The 26,660-nt window shown below is 43.2% G+C and overlaps 1 protein-coding gene across 2 annotated transcripts in view; it reads right to left on the bottom strand.

The window, feature by feature from the left end:
• Positions 1-4,867: 4,867 nt before the first annotated feature.
• Positions 4,868-26,660, bottom strand: part of LOC132473496 (pro-neuregulin-3, membrane-bound isoform) — a 253,382-nt gene continuing 231,589 nt past the window's right edge. For both annotated transcript variants that reach the window (XM_060073661.1, XM_060073660.1), the window contains exons 6-9: positions 19,234-19,360; positions 12,640-12,752; positions 10,344-10,505; positions 4,868-6,679 (exon numbers count right to left, since the gene is read on the bottom strand). In XM_060073661.1, coding sequence (XP_059929644.1) covers positions 5,995-6,679; positions 10,344-10,505; positions 12,640-12,752; positions 19,234-19,360 — 1,087 coding nt within the window. In that variant the 3' untranslated portion in view covers positions 4,868-5,994. The remainder of the gene's footprint in view (positions 6,680-10,343; positions 10,506-12,639; positions 12,753-19,233; positions 19,361-26,660) is intronic.

The following is a 26,660-nucleotide window of genomic DNA, read 5'->3' as shown; positions in this document are numbered from 1 at the left end:
TGTCTACACCTCGCAAGATTGGCATTGTGATTTGTGAGAGCTCTGGTTTTGGGATTCAGGACTTGATTTCTTGGGGAAAAACTGTGTAGTGTGATGTTTTGGCCAATTTGTTCCAGACACTTCCGCCTTCCACACACTTAACGACCAAAACAGTTAAATGCGTCTTCATCTATGGTTTCTCGTAATTTGTCATCTAGCGTGTGCCAGGCACTGACTGAATGCAAAAGAGGGAGCCAAATTGTTGTTGTTCTATTGAATGAAGAAATTAAACTCCCTGAAGTCTCTTTGAAATTCAACTGGCACGAAAAATCAAATATTGTGGTTAATTATAATTTATATCATTGCATATATGAAACGATGGTTTTGAAACTCACCTGGCACTTTAGCATAAAAACCCTGGTTTTGTTGTTATTTCTGCTGCATATAAGAAATACACCTTTCAAGCTGACAGTCAATTTTGATGGCCTTGATGGTGGTGGCCTTGATGGTCCAAGGCCTTGATTGCCTTGGAAATCTGTAGTTCACTGGAAATAATCTATGGTCAAATTTAAAAAGATACCATTAAACAATAGAATTTTAATTGAAATAGACTTGCTTTGTGCAGATTCTATAATATTTCAGTGCAGTCTCAAGAAGCGGAAAGAAATGCAATTAATCACAATTAATCAGAGCATATCGTGCGATTAAGATGTCCCTTACATGCCAAATTTGCCTTACTCTTTCTTTTAACTTTTTTTCTTTATATTATTTTAAGAATTCAACAATTTCCATAGAAAACAGAAAGCTAAAAACGAATTGTAAACCTCCTCTTTAGTTTTTTTTCTTCTACTATCTGTAGAGTAAAGAAGACAGAGGCACTGCACTAAATACTTATTTTATTGAAAAAGTAACAATAAAAAAATTAAAACCAACAGAATGATGCACTATATCGCTGAAGGGCCATCACCATTGGATGAACACTGCACCACTTTCATTAGGGGGAATGAGTCCTGTGTTTCACAATCCCAATCCTTCCTTACTTACATTTACAATGGAATCCCAAGGGCTAGGAGGGTTAACACATCTTGCAAGCACATACAGACATGCATACACACACGCAGACACAGACACGCACAAATACTCACACAAAGAGTAATAAAATGGGTCTTCTTGTCACAAGCATACCTTCTCCCATAGTAAATCTGACACAATATGAAACCCGGTTATTTACCCGAATGTAAACAGTATTACTTTTGTCGTTTTTTGCAGTGTACCAGTACCACCCATCAGCAATGAAACGGGAAATATATACTTCTGTGTAAAAATTGACATAGCAAACAGAACTAGATTGGAAAATAATAATTGCATTCTTCTCAATGATGAATTCACAAATTGATGACAAATTCTAAAAACTGATGAACCATGAGCACATGTTGTCCAACGATGTTACTTTGATTAATCATAGCATTCTGTCATTTATATATTCAGAGAGTCTGGGATAAAAGGCCTCACTTATATTTGGCTGCCGTGTTTTCAAAACATGTGAAGATTAAAGGTTTTTCAAAATATGAAGTAAATCCTGATTGGCACATCGAAATGTGATGTTTTCAGCAATAAAAATAACACAAAATACCTATCTTAGCTTCTTACATCTTGATACTCTTATTAAGATAATCTTGAAGTGTGTGCACATGGATGGTCCTCATTGCTTTTAGATGTGTTCACAAGGGTGCGGCTGTGTTTAACCTTTTGAAGAACATTTCCCTTCCCTTTCAATATGGAACATGATAATGTATAAGTATGAGTGGGTTACATCGTAGTCCGGAATGCTTTGGAGGTCCTGGCAGGACAAATGTTGCGACAACATGTCTGCCAGAGTTCACACCCAGATGTAAACTCACTTTGCATGGACACTCATTTCCTCAAAGATGCGCTTGTAGGAATCCAGGAGAAGGACAATGAGACACTCTTATCTCTGTGATGCTCTAACCCTGCCACCAGTTATGCATACTCAAAAAACATACACGTACATGTGCATGTCTGTGCACACACAGGCACACACAAACAGACACACACTATTTCTGCTTAGTGCTTCTGTCCTTAAGTTAACTGTCGGGATGAGAGAAGCGTTACTGAGACGATGGTGACTAGTCTGGTGATAAATACATAGTGTAGCGTCCCAGACTGTCCAGCATGCTCTAAGGCATGCATTAGTTAATTATTGGTTGTTTACTGTTCAAAGATATCAGTGTTTTGTTCTCAGTGGTGTGAGACCGTAGAAGTGGAAGTGGGGGTTTCATGTGGTCGACAGACGCTCCTGTCTTTTACGGTATGGAAAATCTGTTTTGTTTTTTAGGAGTAATATTATGTTATTGTGTAAAGCAATAATTTGTTTGGAGGTCAAGCTGTGTGTTCCATTCATTAAAGCCTAAAATCATTACATTGGTGTCGGAAGAGGGATGAAATTTGAGTAAGAACAGAAACACCTGCTTTGTTTATTACTAGAATTTTAAAAGAGTAACATTTGAATTCATGTATTACTGATTATTCAGGGGTTATAGAATGAAGAATTGCTCGCAAACGTAGTCATCTTGCCGGGAAACTGAAGGAGAAAAGGGGTCAATGTACGTCTGTAGATGTACCAGATTTATCATCGACGGCAAATAACGCAGAGGGAGAAGGATCGTCCTCAGCCGGAGCTAACCTTCCGAAGGGGGAGGCACCAAGGTACTGGAGGTCAGCGTTGACAACAATAATTGTGTCTGGGTAAGGGGTCCCCACAGCTGAACCCAAGTATCAATGATTGGGTTCGCAGCATCATCATTGACACGATGCCCTGGTTGCAGCGATTGATTTCCCCCTGCGTGGATGATGAGCTAAAATGCTGTGTATGGCAGGTTAGAATTGGCTTGATTCTGATTCTGTAAGTGAAAGGCCGACCCACTGCTTCCTCACCCACGCATATCCTCTCTCTCCCGGGGGGCAGCAACTCCAGTCCTCTCCAGTCAAATCAGCGATGCAGCTTGACCAATGGGAAGTTGTGGAAGTCACTTATGGCTCTATTAATCGTGACTACCCTGGTTTACATTTTCAGGTCAGTTGAGTGGCCAAGAGCCCAAGGTACATGGACACAGATGGACACAGATGCTCTGAGGATTTTGAACATCAGGCAGAGGTCATCCGAGGGCCCAACTGCGCCGACCAATGCAAGCTAACAGAGTCCCACCATTTGAACCCTCTCCCTCACAAGAAGGTGATCATCCCGGCATCGATGGGTTTACCGGTATGCCACCTGCCATGGTTAGAAGGCAGCATTGGTGTCATATTTTAATAGGCGAGAGAACCTCTCAACATGGCTGGTGCTTTTGCCAAGGCCGTTCTCATACTACTAGTTGCTCAGTGCGAAGGTTAACTCCTTTACCAAGCAGAGGAGGACACTGGACATCATGCAAAGTCTGGCACGAGCACTTTGTGCATCGCCGTCACACATGACACCCTCGGCTTTGACCTCGTCTGCTGGGCAAGCACACCCCTGTGGAAAGATCCCATCGGAGCTGTGCCAAAGTTGGTACATGGAAGCATGCGCTTTAACAGCCTTCCCGATCCTCCCTGCATGCAAGGTTGAATTAGTTTACCATAGCCAAATCGTGTGAGAATTTAGGAAGAGTTGGGCTTTGGAAAGAAACATGATGAATCAAAAGAATCAAATGAAACTTTTAACAGTTATCTCTTGCCACAATCGATGAATACCTGTGTAGAGCAGTGCAACTCATTTCAATAGTTTGAAGTACCTGACAGTCAAAATGATTCGAAAATTATTTATTGGCGTGCAACCTGTCAGATTAAACCAAGAGAGTGGAAACCTCAAAATTGGATTTTACTGAAGAAAATGTGAAATTCCCTTGCTTGTTTTAGAGGGAAAAACTTATTCTGAGAGCTCCTTTAGAATAAAGACCATTCAACGAGACCAATGAAGGTCCTTGAATAGGTCATTGTGCGGAAATCCTGATGGTTTCAATGGTCATGGAACTTGTTGTCCTTGTAATGAAGCAAAGTTTCTCCAATGTAATGATATAAATTAACAAAGGGGGATTACGGACATCTTTTAAGCAGACAGTTGAAGAGATGGTGGCAATAAACGAAAAGAAGAAGTCCTTTGGAATGTTTTTTCGTAAAAAATGTGCATGCTCGATTCCAAAATATATGGAAACCTCTTTAAATCGCACCACACTCAGGATAGTGAGGCATGCTGGTTTAAATGCAAAAGTTAAAGAACATCAACCCTGAAACACTGAATAAAAAAAAGTATGCTGTAGTCATCATGTAGTAGTCCAATCAAAGTATTTTTTTTCGACTTCTTTTGGCTACCGAAATCAACATATGTTTTTTTATATACGGTAATTTTCTTACATTAAGAAGGGACACAATTTGTTTCGTAGGATTGTAGAATACCAGTTGATACCAAATTGACTTTGTTCTTTTAGTGTTATCTGCAGCATTTATTGTTTTAGATTATCTAAAGTTTTTTAAATGAGATGCACTGATGGACCTTGTGTGTTAAGCTGTATCTATTTTGTAGCTCGGCTCTTTAAAAATGTATTTCTGGGAAGGGCTTATTCTGTTCGGAAATATTTCATTCAGTTGACCAGTGAGGTTAATAATGTCTGAAAGGAAATTACTATCTATGCTATCCACATTTTCAAACAACTATTTGGACAGCAAAGTGAATTTCTGTACTAAAACATCACCACTTGCTCATTTTTAGGTGTTACCAAGACATTTCTGGGAAAAATCTGCTTTTGCCTTCTGGTTCCATTAAGTGATGGTTGAGGTTGTTGACACAAAACACTTTTTGAAACTCAAACAGAAACTCAGAAAGTGCCAATGCTTAGGACACAACATAGACATTTATTTATTGTTTAATGTAACCCTGGAATCTCCCAATCCTTGTGTTTTGCCCTCCCACCAGTCCCTGAAAGCAGCATTGATACCAACAATAAAAAAAACAAAACAAATTAAACTATGGCAGATACAACTCCTCGTTTCCAAATAGCCCTCTGTCTCTCCATTAGTCCCGCCTTCCTGCCATTCATGAATAAACATACCCCTTGGGTACAAGCACACTCGACAGCAGTTTATGGGGCATGTGCATTTGTGTGTGAACTTGTAAAATAAACTACAATTGATTGGCAATCAGCATTCCCAAATCAAAGTCTCTGTGGAAGTCCATTGCTTTCGTTTTGTTTTTTCTCTTCCATCTTTTCTTTATAGTTTTTCATTTCCATCACTGCTTCTTTCATCCAGGGAACTTTTATTTTGTACAGCAAATCCAAGGTGATCCCTGTTGCCACAGGAGATTGCAAATTCATTCGCAACACAAAGTTTGAAAGGCATGAAGGGCCATTTGTCTTTGGGGGGGCACCTGCATCAACGGCCATTTTGTCCTGTGGCTCACAGAAGTTTGATTCGAAGTGTTGTCAGGAAGGGCAATTTAATGGGGATACATTAAGATTGAAGGTCATAACCACGTCAGAAAATGTGAAGTGGTTATTACCAATAAGAAGGCAAGAAATGAAACAAAATTAAATCATTCTTCTGTTCTCAACTCTGTACTTGGTCACTTTTTGAATTCCATATATTGATATCCATATATATTTATATATATATATTTATATATTCTTTTTACAATTAAAAACACCATGGAGTTGACAGACTATTTGGTTTGTTTTCGTCTAAGCAGAAGTGTCTCTCATTTTTAAATAAATGCATGTAAATATGTTTTTTCTTTTTCCATATTGTAATTCGGCGAGGGGGCAGCCTCCCCAGTGTTTCTATGTATACATACAGAATGCATAACATCAGCACAATACCAGATTCACCATCAATCAAATGTTTCACAGTTCAATATTGTCCATTCTGTCTCATTGATGCAAAAATGTCTGCCATTTTGAGACAAAAACACCAGTCTGTCAAATACTGTCAAACAAAAAAGGGAATAGCCTAAATCCTGTCCTTTCATTGGCCAGTGTACCCCAAGTCTCTGTGTGATAGATTGTGGCTAAGTAACTGGGTCTCTGTTGGTCCGTTACAACTCAATGCACCGGATCCACCCCCATAAGGGCTCAAGAAGCAAACAGTTTCCTTGGCCTCCACAAACACAACCAATGACCCGTTGCAACTGTTGCTTAGGCTTTCTTCCTCCTTCTTATGCGCCAGAGCCAATGCGCGGAGCTGCTGCTGGGCCTCCTCCAACACCAGGGTGACCTCGTCCTGCTTCTGGCCAATGGCAGCGGAGCAGGGGGAATAACGCGAACCATCGCGTGCTTTCACTTCTCCGGGACAAGGCGTGGCGTTGGCGGGAGAGTGGATCAGCACGGCCGATGGGGCGGCGCTAGAGGAGTGCAGGCCGGGGCTGGTTTGCATACAGGACACCTCGTCGTCATGGTGACACTGGACGGACGGGATGATGGGAACGGAGCAGGAGCGAAAGGAGGTCGGAGGTGTAGAGGGGCGGGGGGGCCGGATGTGGCCGGCGAGGGTCCGGTCTTGGGGCAGCCTGGCGGAGCAGGCCGCCTCATGCCCCGGCCAGGACAGCGCTGCCGCCGTCGACAAGGTGGTTTCCCTGGAAACGGGAACTTGCATACGTAGAAAGCTGTCCTGCCTCGGGTCATTGTTGGAGTTCTCTGGCTGCATCTGGTATCTGCAGAGGAGAGGCAGAGGGAAGGAGGTGGAAGTGAGGGCGGGATGCATGAAGACAGATAGGCCAGAAGGAAGGGAAAGAGGGATATTTGAGGGCAAGCAAGGCTAAACTTGGTTTACAAAACTTCTTTGCCGTAACTTATCCTTGAAGGAAAGGTTACGATGCCTTTTGTGTGCTAGTCTGAACCGTAGTGTTCGTGGAACGCCTACGCTTGTTCTTCAACACATTTCACAAAGGCATGCATCGCAGGCACCTCATGATCTTATAGACTGAGAGGCGATGGAGAGTCTCTGAAAGAAAGACTCCTACGTACGCACACACAAACACCAAGGTTATTATCGTTGAAGTTATCTATGAATAAAACCTAATCAAACAGATTTTTTTTCTGTGTTGATGAAAGAACGTAAAATGAACGGAAATGATTGAGGATATTTCTTCTTTTGTTTTCTTTTTTGTCAATTTGTCTTTTGTGGATGGTTATTCATCTGTGTGAATACTGTGAAAATTAAAGTAAATACTTTTTGTTTGAATGATACAATGTTTTGATACAGAGTTTTTATTACACAAACCTTTTCTTCTTTAAACCTTGGCCCTGACAATTGCCCACATTGGAAAAAGTATTACAACTAACACTGAAACTAATAAAACAAAGAAAAATTAAGCATTACAAAAACTAACAAGTAAACCTGACTAACTTAAATGTATATATATTTTTTATACAAAATGAACCTAACTATAATAACCTTGACACACGCAGGCTGATGAAGAGAGAGCTATGACAGGGTATCTAAAAGTTTTTCCAGGCCCCTCCTAATTTCAGCACTAATTAAGTTGGATTGTAAAATAAATATGTGTGTTCAACCTCCTCAAAAGGTCGGCAAGGTCAATTTCACGTTTTATAATCAAGGCAATTTAATTCTTTCTCAGGGAACTAAAACTAGTTTGACTGCGTCGATAAAGACTCATTTCAGTTTGATTCATTCCTGATCTGAGACTCGTTGGTGCAACACAACCTGAGCACTGTGTTTGGAGCCAGTGAGCTCAGAGATACATCTAATATTGATCTTTCCTTCTTTCTATTCTTCCTTCGTTCTCTTTTTCTCTCCCTCTCGAGCATAATCAGGGCGTCAATCAGGGAGCGTTCTGCGGCATTCTGCCTCATTATCGTTGTGTAATAATTCATGGCCTTCGACAAGCGCTAGCTGCTCTCAACGCATCAATAGTAAAACATGAGTCCTTTCCCTCTGTCTCTCGCTCTCCCCCTCTCCCTTTGTCTCTCACTCTCCCTCTGTCGCTCCCTCTCTCCCCCTCTCCCTCTCTCTCTCTCCCACTGTCGCTCCCACTCTCCCACTCTCCCACTCTCTCTCCCACTGTCGTTCTCTCTCTCCCACTCTCTCTATCCCACAGTCGCTCCCACTCTCCCTCTCTCTCTCTCTCTCTCTCCCACTGTCGCTCTCTCTCTCCCACTCTCCCTCTCTCTCTCTCTCTCCCACTGTCGCTCTGTCTCTCGCTCTCTCTGTCTCTCTCTCTTCCCCTGCCGTTCTCTCTCACCCGCAGTCCCTCTGTCTCTCGCCCTCCCTCTGTTGCTCCCTCTCTCCCCCTCTCCCTCTCTCTCTCTCCCACTGTCGTGGTCTCTCTCCCACTCTCTCTCTCTCTCTCCCACTGTCGCTCCCTCTCTCCCACTTTCCCTCTCTCTCTCTCTCCCACTGTTGCGCTCTCTCTCCCACTCTCCCTCTGTCTCTCTGTCTCCCACTGTCGCTCTGTCTCTCGATTTCTCTCTGTCTCTCTCTCTTCCACTGTCGTTCTCTCTCTCCCGCAGTGCCTCCGTCTCTCTCGCTCCCTCTCTGCGTAATAGCGTAATCACACATTTATGCCTCTATCAAGGCATGTAAAGACAGTTGTGGGTGTGGAAGCTTTTGATCAGCTTCAGAGGACACTACAGCCCGGGTTTATCGCCGTAGTGTCTTCATCCGGAGATAAAAAACGCAACACATCAAACCCAGTTTGGGGACGGTGGCTGTTCTATAGAGAGAAAGAGCCAACGGGAGAGGAGGAAGAGAAACATAGAGAGATAGTGGAGAAGCAGAGAGTCTTGCAGATATTGCTGGAGAGGAGAGTGAGAGCGTGCAGCATTCAAAGCGTGTCGGCAATTCCCAAGATGACATTAACAGCCAAATCCCTCTTTTGATTTGTTCAAACACAATTAAATGAGAAAAAAGATGACTGTGTGGGTTGAAATGATGGAGAGGACAGGGAGTGGCCGTCGTCACACAAACACTGATAAATCATATACCCCCTTAAAGAGAAAAGCTTTTGCATTGATTTATTCAATGGATTGGTTTATCTACCTATGAATTTATGTATTTATTTAAACATTTATATGTACACATACGTTCAAACATTTTATCTTACATTCATGCACAAACAGACAAGCACACACAAATACACACAGAGACATACAAACACACACACATTCTTCATGCCTGCTATTGTGATTATTCTTTATTAGAAAACAGGTTGGATTGATCTTTATTAGAAGGTTTTTGGAAAACAAATCATTAGGCATCCCTGTTGGATAACCGCTGTTGGATAACCACAGGTTCAGCAACAGCTTTATATTGTTCTGTATTTAAATCCTTCCACTCCCCAATCCTGCCTTCTGACTGTGGCAAGTGTTGCTCTCTCTTTTGCTGCCTCTCGCTCTCTCTCATGACCTCTCAATCTCTCTCTCTCTCTCTCTCTCTCTCTCTCTCTCTCTCTCTCTCTCTCTCTCTCTCTCTCTCTCTCTCTCTCTCTCATGACCTCTCTCTCTCTCTCTCTCTCTCTCTCTCTCTCTCTCTCTCTCTCTCTCTCTCTCTCTCTCTCTCTCTCTCATGACCTCTCTCTCTCTCTCTCTCTCTCTCTCTCTCTCTCTCATGACCTCTCTCTCTCTCTCTCTCTCTCTCTCTCTCTCTCTCTCTCTCTCTCTCTTCTCTCTCTCTCTCTCTCTTCATGACCTCTCTCTCTCTCTCTCTCTCTCTCTCTCTCTCTCTCTCTCATGACCTCTCTCTCTCTCTTCTCTCTCTCTCTCTCTCTCTCTCTCTCTCTCTCTCTCTCTCTCATGACCTCTCTCTCTCTCTCTCTCTCTCTCTCTCTCTCTCTCTCTCTCTCTCTCTCTCTCTCTCTCTCTCTCTCTCTCTCTCTCTCTTCAGCAGGGGCCCCAGCCTGACATGACGATGTATTTGACTGGATTACAGACCGGGTCTGTGGACCGGTGGGGTCCACCGCCGCGCTGTCTTACTTCAATCTAACAGCAGCGTAGCCGTCCCAAGCTACTTTACTTTGAACTGATGCCACTGCAGTGCAGATCAACACATAACACAACCTTGTTTTTATCTCGCCTCAGCAGATTGTAAAATGGAGACAGAGAGATAGATAGAGCGAAGGCAGAAAGGTTGAAAAACAACTCAAATGTGCAGGCGGCGTATATTTTTTATCCCACTGACAGAAGTGGTTCCTTTCACATTTCCAATGCTTACTGTCCTTCGCCGAGCGGCATTTTCCTCTCATTGAAATGTCTCAATAAGTAGAATGGAACCCAGCAGTCGTTAACAGCAATATAAAATCGCTTATAGTACCCTGATATTTAAATTCAAGGTTTTCTGAAAGTCCTTTATATTCTCACCCCTTCTGCACATCAATTTCTCTCTCAGATGTCTCTACTTCCTGAAGGTGTTGGTAGGAGGGGCCCGAATATTTGGATCCTCCAATTGGATTCAGCCTCTTGGGTATGGGCAATGTCTTGCGAGGAGCTGACCAATGAGCGGCGCGGGATCTCTGGTCTGGGCTGTAGGACACGGAGCGATCAATGAGAACAGTCAAAGAAGGGAATAATTAGGTTTATGTATGAATACATTCTGGTCCTAGCTGCTTAAGTCAACTTCATTCTAATAATGACAATGACTCGGTGTAAGTATACAGCCACGTGAATGGCTAGGTAAAGAACAAATATCATTAACCTAATAGCATAATTGCTTTAATTCAATTAAGTCAGCTGAGCAGTGTTTTAATTAAATAATTTAGTCAAAATTGTGATTTGGCCAAACCAAACTCTACTCTACTAATGCTGCAGATTCACTGTGCCTCATTGGCTTTACCCTAAACCAATTAGAGTGCTTTTTACGTTCCATAATCTCTATCTGCTTAAGTCATCTATTTGACATAAATTATGACTTTTATGCTTGGCAATTATGCTATGAGGCTGATGATACACATTTGGCAGTAGAAGATGTGTGCTGTCCTCCATATCTACAAGTTTACCCCCCTTGCACTCCATTGATCTCTGAAGATCATCACACTGTCTCTGGCTCCGCTGTTAGGACACAGACGTTGAGTGTGACACTATACCTCACCAGCCAAGCCCTAGAAGTTCTACCTGAGCCAATCCACCTGTAAACCACCTTTAATCAACCTCTCTGGCCATGTCACTTGTGGGTGGCCGCCGACCGGCGGAGCCATCTCAATACTTGATCTATTCTGCTCCACTGTGTGTGAGTGTGTGTGTGTGTGTGTGTGTGTGTGTGTGTGTGTGTGTGTGTGTGTGTGTGTGTGTGTGTGTGTGTGTGTGTGTGTGTGTGTGTGTGCGTGTGTGTGTGTGTGTGTGTGTTGTGAGAGAGTATTTTTAAAAGTGTATGAGCGTGCGTACGTAGAAAAAATAAGGCAGGGAATTAAACTTTTAAATTAAAAAATAATTAATTTTTTCATGTATTCTATCCTGAATTCTAATTATAATGGGGGAGCTAGAAGAAGAAGAAGAAAACAGAATGGAGGCTTTTCATCTTGGCAGAGTTTCAGCGCGGTGGCATTGAGCTAAGTAACCGGTGTCTTCCGTTAAGTGTTTCCATTTCCAGTGATTGGAAGCTACTGCACACACCCGTCTCCGCAGTGATGCCAGGAAACTAAATGACGCCTGAAAAAGCTCACTGGGATCAAAATGGCTTCTCATGTCCCATAACAACACACAGAACTAATCAGCACACGTGCCTCTTATTCTCATCTCTCGCCCTGCCTGTTCGCAACAGTTACAGATATGCATATTAACATGTTCATGGCTCTAATTATAATTACTGCCGTTCTCCCATAAATCAACAATTAGTTTCAGCTGAGTCATTATGTGGATAATTCAATTTCTCTCTTCGCTTATGATTATGGGAGGGGAGTGTGTGTATAAAAGTAGTGTATTCTTGGAATAATCAGCGCTATCACAGAACCGGTTTGGCTGCAGGGGACATGCACTTTGAAAATGACGCCTGCTGGCATCTGTATATCTGTTTGATGGGATGGTATGTGGCCCTGTGTTTGTGTGTGTGCGTGTGTGTGCGTGTGTGTGTGTGTGTATGTGTGTGTGTGTGTATGTGTGTGTGTGTGTGTGTGTGTGTGTGTGTGTGTGTGTGTGTGTGTGTGTGTGTGTGTGTGTGTGTGTGTGTGTGTGTGTGTGTGTGTGTGTGTGAGTGTGTGTGTGTGCATAATGGCTTTTTTGGTGTTCTGGGGATCATGTGTGTTTGTGCGTGTGCGGGCACACGTGTGTGTGTATAATGGATCCTTTGGTGTTCTTGTGATCGTATGTGATTGTGTGAGTGTGTATAATCATACCTTTTGTGTTTTGTTTGTTGTGTATTTGTGTGAGTGTGTGTGTGTGTGTGTGTGTGTGTGTGTGTGTGTTTTGTTGGTTGAGTGTGTGTATGTGTGTGTATTTAATGATACCTGTGGTCTCTTGTGGATGGTGAGTGTTTGCATATGTGTGTGTGTAATGGTACCTGGGGTGTTTGGTTGATCGTGTGGTTTGCATATGTGTGTGTGTGTGTGTGTGTGTGTGTGTGTGCGTGTGTGTAATGGCACTTGCGGTGTTTGGTTGATTGTGTGTGTGTGTGTGTGTGTGTGTGTGTGTGTGTGTGTGTGTGTGTGTGTGTGTATAACGGTACCTGTGGTGATTGGTCGGTCCTCTTTCCTTGCTCATGTTTTTTCTCTTTGAGTTTGCAAAGCCTGACTCACAGACTCCAACCCGGGGTGGAGAATGGTTGGACTGCTTACAAAACTGTAAAAAACAACAACATATGCTTCAGTCATAGGAAATATAAATGTGTTAATCTACAAATCACAGGAGGTGTATTATTTAGTTTTTTGCAGCTGCTCAGCACTCAGTATGTAGCTCTGGTTGGTTGACTTAAAACCCAACGGCAATCATTTGGGATTAAACCTTTATTTGTCGTTATATTTCTGTTATTTGGTGTTCAATGGGCCAATGGAACTGCATTAGCCAACATGCACTAGGTCTGTGACCATGAGTCAGGTATGGTCTTTGACTAGTTTTGTTACAAGGTAATGTTTTTATCTTATTGTAATATTCAGTTCATACTATATCTCTGACTCTGACTGGTATTGTCTCAGAGGTTTCGAAATCTGACCTGCCCATTAATGACATCACAAATGGAAGTGTCCCACTAGATGTGTGATGGATAGATAAGCCTACCAGTTACTGCAGTGCAGTAGAAAGGCTGTTAGACTGATCTATCCATCATACATCTTGGTGGACAGTCCCACTTATGATGTCACCAAGTCACAGTACAGGGCATATTTTGAAACGACTTGTAAGAGATAATCACACCTGGTGGTAAAATAGAGGCCTTTTGAAAAGAAAATTGAAAAGAAATGCATATGTCTTTTTAAATGAGCGTGGTAAATATTATATAGTTAATGAGCAAAAAGTATTATCTGCAATGACATTTAGATCAAGAAAGTTTTGTAAAGTTACTTTTAGTTCGTTCCCCATTGACTCATTTGTAAGAATCATTCCCCATTGACTCATTTGAAGTTGTGTGTGCCCATTTTTCTCTTTTTCAATTTAAGAGACGGGCGCTTGCTGGGGCGTGTGGCCCCTGCACCCTAACCAAGGGTGAACTAAGGGCCAGAAAGCGTTGTTGACAGACAGGGTCATATAATAACAGGGTAGGCCTTAAACATTTCATACCCGTCCCATAAAGTGTTTAATCTCAAATCAAGCTTGGACAATAAGATTAAAAAAAATATGTGTTTTGTCCTATGAGTTTCTAGGAAGGAGGGGGGACATCTAATCCCCATGGTAAAAACCCAAACCAAATTTATGATTGTATTTTTTAAGCTAGTTTTCTGGGTGAGCGTTAAAATGAGCAATGTGGTCATTTTAATGCGCTGTAAGTTATAGTAACGTCACATTGAGTTTTGGGGATGTGTGGAGCTCAGGTTTCCGAGACGCTTAACCCCCTCTTGGACGCGCCTATCAACGTCAACCACTGCCCAGACGGAGCTCCACACAGCCTTGCATTCCTCCCCCCCAGTGTCCCTTTCTCGTGACGTCAAAGTGCCTCAAAAAGGCACTCAATTTAAGTCTTAAAATTGACAACATTTTCTGCCTCACAGCCGGCAGATTTAACCATGCTGGCTTAAATCTGCTCCCTCACCCCACCAAGTGGCCGGCATATTAGCAACCACTGGGAAATAGCCCTCTAATGAGTTCTTAAAAAGGAAAAGTTGGGATTTGGCATACATATTCATATTTTTCTAAAACCCCCTGCTGCTATGACGATGCATGATCCCACATTTACTCTCCTTAAAGCCTTCAACTTCCTCTAAACCACTTACGGTTTAAGACGATGATGAGGAACGTTAGAGCAAGGAATAAAGTAGAGATGTAAAGGGGGGCTAGGACCAGAAATCGTTACGGTAAATGGGTCCGGCTGTTGGCTCATTAAGGACTAGATGGTAAATGACTGAATGGGCTGCAATCCCCTCCCACTACAGCCACTCAAAGCCCTTTACAATGAAGTCACATTCAGATTGGTAAGTACTTCATTGATCGCGTGGGGGAATTGTTGGAATTGTCCCAGGTGCACTGCTAAATGTACGAAACAGAATCGTACAGATAGAGAATACAAATTACACACATAATAACAAAACATTAGTATAAAACAATGTACAATAAATAAAAACAATCAATCAAATTAAGTCTTTCAAATATGTAATGTGAAGTACAGAAACATGTACACCAACTTTACACAAAATAAAAAAATTAACTGAACTATTTATAGAAAGTGCCTCATGAATATATATATATATATATATACATATATACATATATACATAGAGATAGATATGTGGGACACATCTTATAAATATGAGAAGTTGAGATTAATCAATGCATTATTAACCGTTTTTATTTTATTTTGTTGAGCTGGTTTAGGATTAATATGTAGGGGTAGCCGGATGCAAGAACACAACCATTAGGATAATATTCACAATGTTAATAATAATGATTTGAAAAAATCGAGAGGAATTGTTTTCAAGCCCAGGTTAAATGTTGGCGCCTTGCATAAGGAAAAAGTGGGCTGTTATTTCTCCAGGAACAAACTAAAAGTCTACTAAAAATCCTCGTGTGGACAAGACTTGCTTGCGGGACAATTTAATTGGGAGGATGGGGGTGCTAAATGGGCGAAACCACAACACTGCTTGACTTCTAGAAAGAGAAGAAGACTCAATCTTCTGAGTGTAATTTAATGTATTGTGTTTTGCTTTCCATAAATGTCCTTGTTGTCTGTTTGAAAACCCCTTTGTGTAATGGCAGTGGCACTATCCAATCCCTTCCAAGAAGGAAACATAACCTCAAGTTACAACCTCCTAAGTTTGGCAGCATTTTGAAACCATTGAAGATGATCCAAAGGAACTCAAACTCAAACTGTGTTAACAGCAGCTGTCTTATCGTACCTCGTACGCTGTCACACGCTGCTGGAAGTGATTCTCTCAGTCAGTACCCGCTAGTGCATTTTGCTGTTCTGCTAATTTAAACCGTGCAGCATTTGTTCTGTACGCTGAAACGCATCATTTACTTGTATTTCACATTGTTTATCAGTCAAATGCTTCTACATTCTCTTCATGGCTGCAGGTTTTGTCCAGCCTGGAGGCCGTCCTGATCACCTGAGCTCACACTCTGTGTCTCTACATGGACCAGTCTTGACCTCTAGCGGCCCACATTGATTACCAGAATTACCAAGTCATCAGGACCAATCACGGACTGTGTTGTAGTTGACTCTAGGAAGTTATCACAGTATTTGACGTGAGCCATACGAGGAGTGTGGGACTTACACTGGTACACACATACATTCATTTATTCATCCATACAAAAATACAAACATACATACATACAGTACATAAATACATAATCACAGACACATACATTAAGACCGACAGACTTCGTCCATCGATCCAACTTTATTCTTATTCTCCCTTTCTCTCTTTCTCTCTCTCTCTCTCTCTCTCTCCCTCTCTCTCTCTCTCTCTCTCTCTCTCTCTCTCTCTCTCTCTCTCTCTCTCTCTCTCTCTCTCTCTCTCTCTCTCTCCCCAAGTCTGCCATCTGTGCCTCCATGACTAAAGCCTCCCTCATCTCTTCTGCCGTTCTCACACCATATCAGCGCCCGAGCCGAGCTGCTAATTACCGCCGCTGGTCCCGCCGACCGCGTTCATTATTGTGATTGCGATTAAAAAAAGAGGGAGACCTCGCCGTCCTGCTGCGCGGGACTCCAGAGTTCATGTAAAGCAGTCAAGTGATTATGAGGCTGGGAGAAGAAGGATGAGATTAGTGCTTCCTGGCCCTTATCGCGGAGTAACCTGAGTCGAGTCCAACAACTTGCCGGCGCTCTTCACTAACTAGTCAATCTCGTTACTGTGGCAAGGCGCTTTAAATCTTTATTCTTCATTAACCCGATTCTGAGTCTCCCGCTGTCGTTGACTCCTCTTGACGGAGGAGGCTTGTTGTCGAGTTCACTTTGAATGCAGTGAATTGCTGGGAGACGGAGATACGAGGGAAACAGGCGGTGCACACGGCGGTTGGTTTTATGTTGTGCTACAACCGCCCCAGCGCCCAAACAGCCACCCTTCATCTCTGTCTAACGGCACCCCTCTCCATGCCCATGTTGCAGTAACGGCCTCCTCCTGGCCCACAAGGACACACCAGCAGGTTCTGACATGTATTAACGGCACTCTGAAGGCTCGAGTCTGTGCGTGATTAACTGTGTCTATGCTAGTGTATGTGCTGGTGTGTGTATGTGTGTAAGTGCTTGTGTGTGTATAATCGCAGGTGTTAAATATTTCCTGTGTAATGGATGTTCTAATATAATGAAAGGAGAGGGAGGGCTGTGGTCCTTTCAAGGGCTTAATTTAATGGTGTATCACCAGGGGGCTGCACAAAAGAGAGATAGAAACACACACAAACACACACAAACAACACACACACACACACACACACACACACACACACACACACACACACACACACACACACACACACACACACACACACACACACAGCCCGAGCATGAGTGGATTGTGCAGCCGGGCATGGTGGGATGACCTTGGTTTGTGGGAGAAATGGAGCATATCTGATTATGCATGGCTGGTCATGGCCCACTGGTGATATGGAACATCTGTAGCATTCCTGATAGGCTCGCACCTCCCTGTCCCCCAACGCAGGGAACTTCACTGATAATGACAGCCTAATCAAATAACTTCACCCAAAAGTCCCCACGGCCATAGTCGCAGACTTCAAGTAATTGACCACTGTCTGTCTGTATCCACACCTTTGCAGTAGTCCAGTTAAAATGTACTATTTAGTAGTTAGATTGCGGTGAGAAGGATTATAGATGGATGTGTCGTGTCTCGTTGCCGACCTCATGCAAAATGCAACCGATTGATTTGGAGCCAAAGGAGGAATCCCCAGGAGTGAATCTAGCCTTTCCGTCTGGTTATATTCTGCTGTAAAAGGGTTGTATATTTGCTTCACTTCTGGAATTTGGTTTTCCAATAGGGGCCATCGGCATTAAGATAAACAGATCTAATTCAATACATTGTTTGCATTTTGAGCTAGCATGTGTAGCATCCCAGTGGTCTTTAAGGGAATACTTGTATGTGTGTGTATACCTCAAACACCACCAGTCCCAAACTTGTTAGTATGCAATATGAAAATGTTTCTTATTGATTGCCTACAGACATAAATCAATGTGATTCTGTTTGAGTTGGCAGAATATATAAGTTGGGTTAATGTGCATTTGATCCCAATGGGGCTCTTCTGAAGATTAATAAATAATGGAGGCAGCGTTTTAAATAGCAACAGGAGTAAATATTAACCTTGCTTGTTGTTCCAAAGAATAGATTTTGTAGGGCTCGTAAAAACATGATTTGAGCTTATGCTAATAAAGTGAGGACCAGCTGAGACAGGGGAGGACATATTACGATCTACTTTTGTACAGACAAGAGAAAACCTCCATCCGTTGTTCCATTGTCGTATTCTGTGCTTTAGTGCTGATAGGCAGGCATCTTGGTATTTTAGGCCCTTCACTGACCTAGAAAGGTAACGTCAAGAGACTTTTCTTTACTTCTCATAAAAGATACAACCACTCAAGAGTTGTCTCTAGACAACAAACCCAGTCAGACCACTATACTGATGATATAATATTCTGCCTGCTGAAAGTCTTTTGCTGGGGCCGTCTTTCATTGATGCCATTGTGAGACGGCGACAAATCAAAGTGGACGATGAGAGGACAGGGCCACTTCATATGGCGCCACACCGCTCTGACGCTACTGACACTTGAGCCTAAGAGGATGCTGTTTGGTCATTGTTAGGGGAGCGTTGTTTAATAGTCATGCACAATACATATTTAGGTTGAGTACGACATACTCATCCTTATACAGGGCCTTCAACTTCATAGATTAGGTTAATTACTGCCCATTAAAGACCTCATCGCAAGAACAGTTAGCAGCAAGTCAAAACAATACCAACATGTCTATTAGAGCTTGGAGGAGAAGACAAAGTGACTGATTATGATTTTCTATGCGGCACGTGGATATGTGACGATAAATGGATTATCTTTGATCGATCTGTACTATAAAGAATGTGCTTTTGGACTGCCACTCATGTTTGTAATAGTGTTGTATATGCCCTTATGGGCTTGGCACCTGTATGGCTACAGGACACTTCAATAAAGAAGAGTCAGTCAATTGGATTAAATAACTGCCGACTGTTTAATGCTCCACTCCTATCTCGGTGCGTCATCATGGAGAGAAAGAAGAAACGAGGGCTTCGGCCTGGAGCTAAAGAACCTCCTTGGCCTGCACGCACGTGGGCAAGGGGTGCCACAGGACAGGCTGTTGAAATGCGAAGTTACAGCACTCAACACTTTAATGAGTAATTCAGGCCAGGAGAAGACATTCATGCTTGGTGTTTCTTGGTCTGTTTTCTCTCTGTTGTGTTTGTCTATTCAGGCTATAACCCCTCCCACCGCTCCATTGTTTGATTCGGACCAGAGCTGTTATCCTACCCCAAGATGCAGATGCATTGCGGAAAATGTGTATTTTGCGTTTGAGTACCTCTGTGCAGAGCAGATCTTTCTATATGTTTCATTCACATGCTTCCGTTGTTCTGACTATTGACGATGAACAAGAAGAGGGCCCTCTTCCCATCTCCAAGAAAACAAGGTGTGTACGGCCCTCACCTTGTGCATCTGCATGTTGTTGGCGGGTGTCCTGGCCTTAGGGTCCAGGGCGCTGGCTGCGTGGCCGCTGTAGTTCTTCACGATGCGGCTCTCCTTTATATGAGCCTGGAGCTTCTCCCTGCGTCTCCTTGAAGAGAGAGATAAAGAAATAGAGAGAGAGAGAGAGAGAGAGAGAGAGAGAGAGAGAGAGAGAGAGAGAGAGAGAGAGAGAGAGAGAGAGAGAGAGAGAGAGATATTGTCATACAGGTAGAGCTTTAGCCTATCCTAGCCTAGCTTCCGCAGACACGCATTTGGGTGAAAGGTCGGCTCCCTGTTCACTCGAGCATCTCAAAAGACAAACATCGCCAGGTCTAAACACATTCCCACTGACATTGATTTACACATTTGACACCTTCATTGAGATGGTGAGAAAACAAAGGCCACTGAGTGTGTAACGGTTTATACATACATATCTATAGATAGATAGATACGTATGCGCCACACAAGATTTAGCATAACTAAATTAAAATAATAACAAATTAATTAATAGCATCCATTTCCAAAACAGGTATGCACATTTTTTCTATTTTTGTTTTCATTTCTCGAAGGTCTATATTTGACCATGATCAATTAACCGATGATGGTTCTTAATTTATGTTATCTGCTGCTTCCATCCAACGTTCTTCTGAGCCTTAAATTCTGTCCCCAAAATAAATTGAATATCCCTGAGAATCTATTTTGAGGATAAACCAATCATAACTGAATCTTCCGGCCCCTTTAAAATCGCTTCTGTGTTTTGTTTCCAGGGAAGTTGCCTATTAAAACTCACCAAAAAAGCAATTTTTTTTGTCGCTGTTGGCTTTCCACCAGAAGAACACTCTGCTAGAGATGAGCACATGTGCGAATGCAAAACCTCCTATTGGTTATTTGGTAGGTGCCTTCCCTGTTCCTCATTGGCTGTGCCAACTCCTAGAGATAGGAGAGCCGCTGAGCAAGGCACAGTTCTTTCTCTCTCCGGCCGGTTTCTCTTAATACTTATGTGAACTGAATTGAAGCTCACAAAACCGAGCAGTCCTTTGTTGCTATTCGCTGCCTGGTACCCCGACAGCTCTACTAAGCGGCCACACGTGCAGCAGAAGAATGCGTTCGTACTCTGCGGCAATTTGAGTCCAATCAAGCCTCATAAATAGTTTCTCAACAGAAAACACAAAGAACCGTTTGTAAGTATGGTATCAGTATTTATTGTTTACACAAAAATAGCTATACTTATTGTTAAAGCTAGAAAAGGCAATTTGGGGAATCCAGCCAGATAGATTGTGAAACTATACTACCAAAGAAATCCCCACCTCCCTTTTGGCATCCCTCCAAAGCCACTAGCTTGCTAGCTTGAGCTATATGTCTGCATGGCCTTGTGGAAGACCGATCATGTGCAGTAACTGCACACAGTTAAATTAAATGATTCAATATAAAAAATAATATCTAAAACTGTTTCTTACCCTAGCTTTAGCACAGAAAATAGCGTCATGTATTGGTAATGGAGAAAATCGATCACTACACCTGTACAAAATACAAACCTGAAAATTCAAAGCAATGTAAAGTTAACTCTCAGCCTTTCATAAATCTTTCATAAAGCGGAACTCATGTCTGCCAGGCCTGAGCTCACTTTTTCCTAACATGCAGCAGCCTCCTGCACTTCTTTGGCTTTAACTGTGCCCCCTATTACCACATCCTCCAGAACTACATGGGCACATTCTGTGGCAGACACAGCAAGTTTCACCTGATTGTTATCATTTTTGAGGAGTTGTTCTTTCCAGGTGCCGCAATGAACAGCTCCTATCCACCCCCACATGCTTGAAGGCAGTAGACATCCTCCCTCCCACACACACACACACACACACACACACACACACACACACACACACACACACACACACACACACACACACACACACACACACACACACACACACACACACTATGTAACTCTCTCTCTCTCTTTCAAAAATCACAAATAGAAAGGAAGGACAATTATTGGGGTGTGTTGCGGCGATGCATAGCCATGTGGCTGTGCAGGCCTATGCGGGATCCGCAGTTTTTGCCACAAAAGAGACAGTGGTATGTGGCACTGGAGGGTGTGGGCACTGCAGCACGCTGATGCCTCTGTGCACGTCGCTGTATCCTCCTCTCTGTGTCTTGATCCTGAAGGTGAGTAGTTCCCGGGTTGCAGGAGGAGCTCCAGGTGTTGCGATCAGCAGCCAGGGACTCGAGTGCAGTATGTGGAATGTTGCACTGCTTCAGGAGGGTTTTGAGGTGATCCTTATAACGCTTTTTTGGACCCCCAGCAGATCTCTGGCCACCCAGAAGTTGGTTGTCATCATCGATGTTGCAGGAGGGGGACAGAATACTGCATAGGTAGGTGAAGTGTGGGACGATGGCAAGGGGATGACCATCGAGTGTGAAGGTGGGCACACACGTTTGGGGGGTAAACTCCTGAGCAACTATTTGTGTTTTCTTGATGTTGATTTGGAGACCAATGGCGCTGTAGATGGAGGCGACCACATTCAGCGCACGCTGTAGAGATTCTGTTGAGTGGGCGAGGAGAGCACAGTCATCTGCATACTGTAGCTCTAAGATGTGTTGGGTGGTGGTTTTGGTGAAGACTAGGAGGCGCCTAATGTTGAAGAGGTTGCCATCCAGTCTGTACTGTATCTGTACCCCATCAGAAGGGTCCAGGAGTTTGTGGGAGAGGAGGGTGACTGTGGAGAGGAATATGTTGAAGATGGTTGGGGCTAGGACACACCCTTGCTTGACCCCCACATCCACATTGAAGAATGGAGATTGTTGGCCAACCAACACTCACACAGGCTTGCATCCCATCATGAAACTTCCGCAAGATGTTTCTGAGCTTTGGTGGAACCCCCAGCTTCCCCAGCACTTCCCACAGCAGTTCCCGGTTCACTGTGTCGAAGGCCTTGGACAGATCAATGAAAGCTAGGTACAGGTCTTTGCAGTGTTCTCTGCATTTTTCCTGTATCTATCTAGCAGCAAAGATCATGTCTGCGGTAGTTCGCTGTTGCCTAAAGCCGCACTCGGTCTCCGGTAGGATGTTATTAGTAGCATGAGAAGCTAGTCGGAGTAGCATAATCCGTGCTAGCACCTTACCGGCAACTGACAAGAGGGAAATGCCTCTGCTATTACCGCAGTCTGCTTTGTCTCCTTTGCGCTTAAAGATTGTGAAGGTGTTGGCATCCTTCCGATCTTGCGGGATTACTTCAGATGACCAAATGTTAATGATCAGTTGGTGTAATCTGTGGGTGAGGAGGTATCCGCCATGCTTCAGGATTTCTGCCGGGACTCCATCAAGGCCTGGGCTCTTGTTGTTCTTCAGGCCAGCGATGGCTTTTCGTACCTCAGCAAAGCTGGGGGAGGAGTCCAGATCAGTGACGGTTGGCAGGCATGGGAGGTCGGCAAGTGTGTCCATCCTGGTTGGATATGAGGTGTTCAGCAGGGTGGTGAAATGCTCAGCCCATCTGTCCAGGATCTGTTGTTTTTCCTTGTACAGGATGGTACCATCTGCTGATCTGACCGGGGTTATGTTCTTCCTCTGTGGGCCATAAATAGCCTTGATGGAGTCATAGAAAGTACGGGAGTTGTTGGTGTCCACGTGATGCTGTATCTCGTGGGCTTTCTTTGTCCACCAGTCATTCTTCATGGCTCTGAGGGTACGCTGTGTTTCAGCCCAGTTGGAACAAGGTGTTGGTGATGACCAACTGATACTCAGAGCAGAGAGTGAGGTTTTCATTGAGTTGACCAACATCGTGCTGCCCGAGCACATCCTTCCATAACACACCCTCAGAGCCCACTCCCGTGTTAAAGTCCCCGAGGAGAATGAGCTTGTCGGTGGAGGGTGTTTTATTTATGGCAGAGTGCAGGGAGGCATAGAAGAGTTCCTTGCACTCAGGGTCAGCATCCAGTGTTTGGGCATATGCACTGATGAGGGCGGCATGACGGTTGTTGGTGAGGGGAATGCGCCAGGTCATCAGTCTTTCACTGATGCCGACTGGGGATTCTGGGATCCTCTGAAGTAGGCTTGACCGCACAGCAAAACCTACACCATGGAGGCGGCGGGAGCCTTCTGGAAGCCCCCTCCAGAAGAACAGACCTTTTTTAGGCCACCTTTTCCACACACACACACACACACACACACACACACACACACACACACACACACACACACACACACACACACACACACACACACACACACACACACACACACACACACACACACACACACACACACACACACACACAATTATTTTAAGCTTGCAAGTCACCACTTGGATTCAGTACTCTGATCTAGACATGGAGTCAGACGTATCAGAATCAGTGGATTGGCTGGATGGAACCAGCAAGACCTTATTTAGAGCTGTACAATAGATAAAAATGAGAATATGAGGTACACTCCATATGACACAGAGACACACATATATTGTAACGTACTAGAGCACTGTGCCTAACTCGAAATAAGAATAATTTATCTCAGGACTTTATTTTTGGTTTTTACCAAATGCCAACTGTTATAGACGCTCTCCTAGTCAGCACATTCTCCTATTGCCCCTCTACCCTCGGCCAGTACAACCCAGCTCCATTGTGCTTCTTCTGGCTGTGAGCGGTACAGTAGGGGGCAGGGGCACACCTATACAAAATAATTGTTCATTGTTAAATTAATCTAAAACATCCAATTAAGCTTATCTGCAAAGGCAACTACACAGCCTGTTAAATCCCTCAATAACTAAATTCGATTCAATTATGCCACTACCCGTGAGTGATTCTTTTTTTCTAGGTTGGCGAAGGCATGACTCGCTATGCTCTGCCTCTGATTGGCTTAGCCTGACGATGTCAGGAGCAGTAGCGTGCGGTGCCCCTTCATTTCGGTGGGGCAGTAACTACTGGTGTATGACCACACCCACAATTTATATATATTTTTAACATGTATATTTTGAGCTACATTAAAACATGTTAACTAAACTAAATGTGAGTAAGAATTAAAAATAAACTAATAGCCTAATGTTACTGCACACTTTTGAAGTGCCATCCCCAACACTCGTCATATGATGTCGGGCTAATTAGAATAGCCTATGTGCAATGGAAACACCAACTCTGCAAAGTCAAAAATTTGAAAGGACAAATTCGACATTGTAGGGAAGTTATTTCTTCCATATTTTATTTTAACAATCCAACAACAATTTAACAACAGGCTGAGCGAGTGCATTGCAAATACACGAAAAGTAGAAATACAAGTCATCAATCAAGCAGACCTTCGATTTGGAACTTGGCCCGACGATGTGTGGAAATCTCTCAATAACAACACTTTTGAAATCAGATGTTTCTCAATAACAGCTGTTTAAATTAGGTATGAAATCAGGTATACAATTTTAATACCTGCTGAAATAAATAAATAGGCTACAATGCTGAAAGATACAGTCTGAGTTATTCGATTTTAAACAACAACAGTCCTAGAATATGACCATGGGGCAGACTACTTTACGACCATATGGGCGTCTTATAGCACGGATTGCAATTCTTATTGCAGCCTGCAGGGTTATGCGAGAAACATACGGAGGGACGTGGTCGTTGAGCTCCCCTGCCCCACATTGCATGACTCGTTAAACTAAACTAGAATCGCCACCATCAATTTGATATCAACAGATCAAAAATAGTCGGAAAGCCTACAGAAACTATAGATAGTTAATGTGACAATCACATTATTAAAAATAAACTTGGAGCAATGATTTACTGAGGAACTATTTTTTCGGGGAGCATGCTTTTGCAGGGAGTTCGCCGCCCCACCTGCCCATATGGACAGCACGCGCCTGGTCAGGAGGCCCTGCTGAAAGAGCAGGAGGTTATGGCAGGACATTGTTCCTGCCATAACTGTCTAGACATTGTTCAACTGAGTCTATTTTACAATGGATTCCGTTTGTTCACAGCCCTAACCCTAACCCTAACCTTAACCCTAACCCTATCAACGCAGTGTCAGAGGTTGAGAACAAAGATATGATCCATCGAACTCTACCTTAACATCCAACATCTAACATATTACTCGACAAACCATCTGACTCTTAACCTAAACCATTCATCACCCTATCTAATCCTAATCAAGTCGTTTGTTTCCTAAACCTAACCAAGTAGTTTGCTACCTCAACCTAACCAGGTAGTTGTGTTGCCTAAATCCAACAAAGTAGTTACTGTATGTTGGCTAAACCTAACCAAGTAGTTTGTTGCCTAAACCTAACCAAACAGTTATGTTACCTAAACCTAACCAAACAGTTATGTTGCTTAAACCTAACCAAACAGTTATGTTGCTTAAACCTAAACAAACAGTTATGTTACCTAAACCTTACCAAATACCTAACCCTAACAAAACTGCAACTGAAAACGAATGAGTCAATATGTCCAAAATAATACAGGATGAACCATGTCTCCTTGGGGAAAGTGCTGTTTTTGACCCCTTCAGCTACTATGACCTCCTCCCTACATGCACTTTGTAGCTCTTTATCCTACGTCACCTGACTTCCTGAAACCTCTTTAGCAGAATGTTTTCTGGAAGAACTCCTCCTGTGTAATTTGCCGAAGACAGGAGACCAGCATCAACCTCCTGTTCTTTCAGCAAGAGCCACATGAGAAACTCTAATGTCAGGCTGTGGCAATGAGAGGAAGAGTAGGCCATGCCATCAAAAATAGTCTAACCGTTACCAGTGTTACGCACGTATCTTACATAGCAACAGTAAAACAGGGATGGCGCAATGCTATAAGGGCCATGCATGTATTATATGGGTCACACACAAGCAATCTTTCTAATCTAAATCATGTCGAGACATATTCCTTTGCCAAACAGTGACAAAATCTTATTGTCATCCGTCCGGTTAGCTGTACTTTTAAGCACTAGTATTTACGTGTTCAAAGCAAGCCTTTTTACCTGAAGGAATGTAAAGTTATGAATTTAAATGTCCCTAAACCTTTTCTGTATCATGCTTGGTGAAACATGGATTCATTATGTTGAATGGAATACAAGCTTACAGTTTGCTAGAAGGTTAAACAGTTTAGCAACCTATCACCCTTAATGTGAGTCAGCAAACAACAAGCATACTCACCACTGTGGCAGCTAAGGGACATCCATGTCCCCGCTGGTGTCTGGTTGTGACCGGCTCTCAATACCCTTTGACCCAGATTGTCATTTTAGAGACTACTGGACAAATATGTTTCCACATTCTCCCTTATCGCAAGAAACGTTATGTCCATCAAAGGTAGTGTTTGTGGTTGGGTTGGGGGTGGTGGGGCATGTAGACAGCTTTTGATTTTATTCCTTTTTTCATTATCATGTGTTGACAAGCAGAACATAGAGGAAAGGCAAAATAAATCTCAGTCAGGCTGAGGTTGATCTG

Source organism: Gadus macrocephalus, chromosome 15, assembly GCF_031168955.1.
Source record: "Gadus macrocephalus chromosome 15, ASM3116895v1".
NCBI classification, from domain to species: Eukaryota; Metazoa; Chordata; class Actinopteri; order Gadiformes; family Gadidae; genus Gadus; species Gadus macrocephalus.
This window is presented reverse-complemented; position numbering and strand designations above follow the sequence as displayed.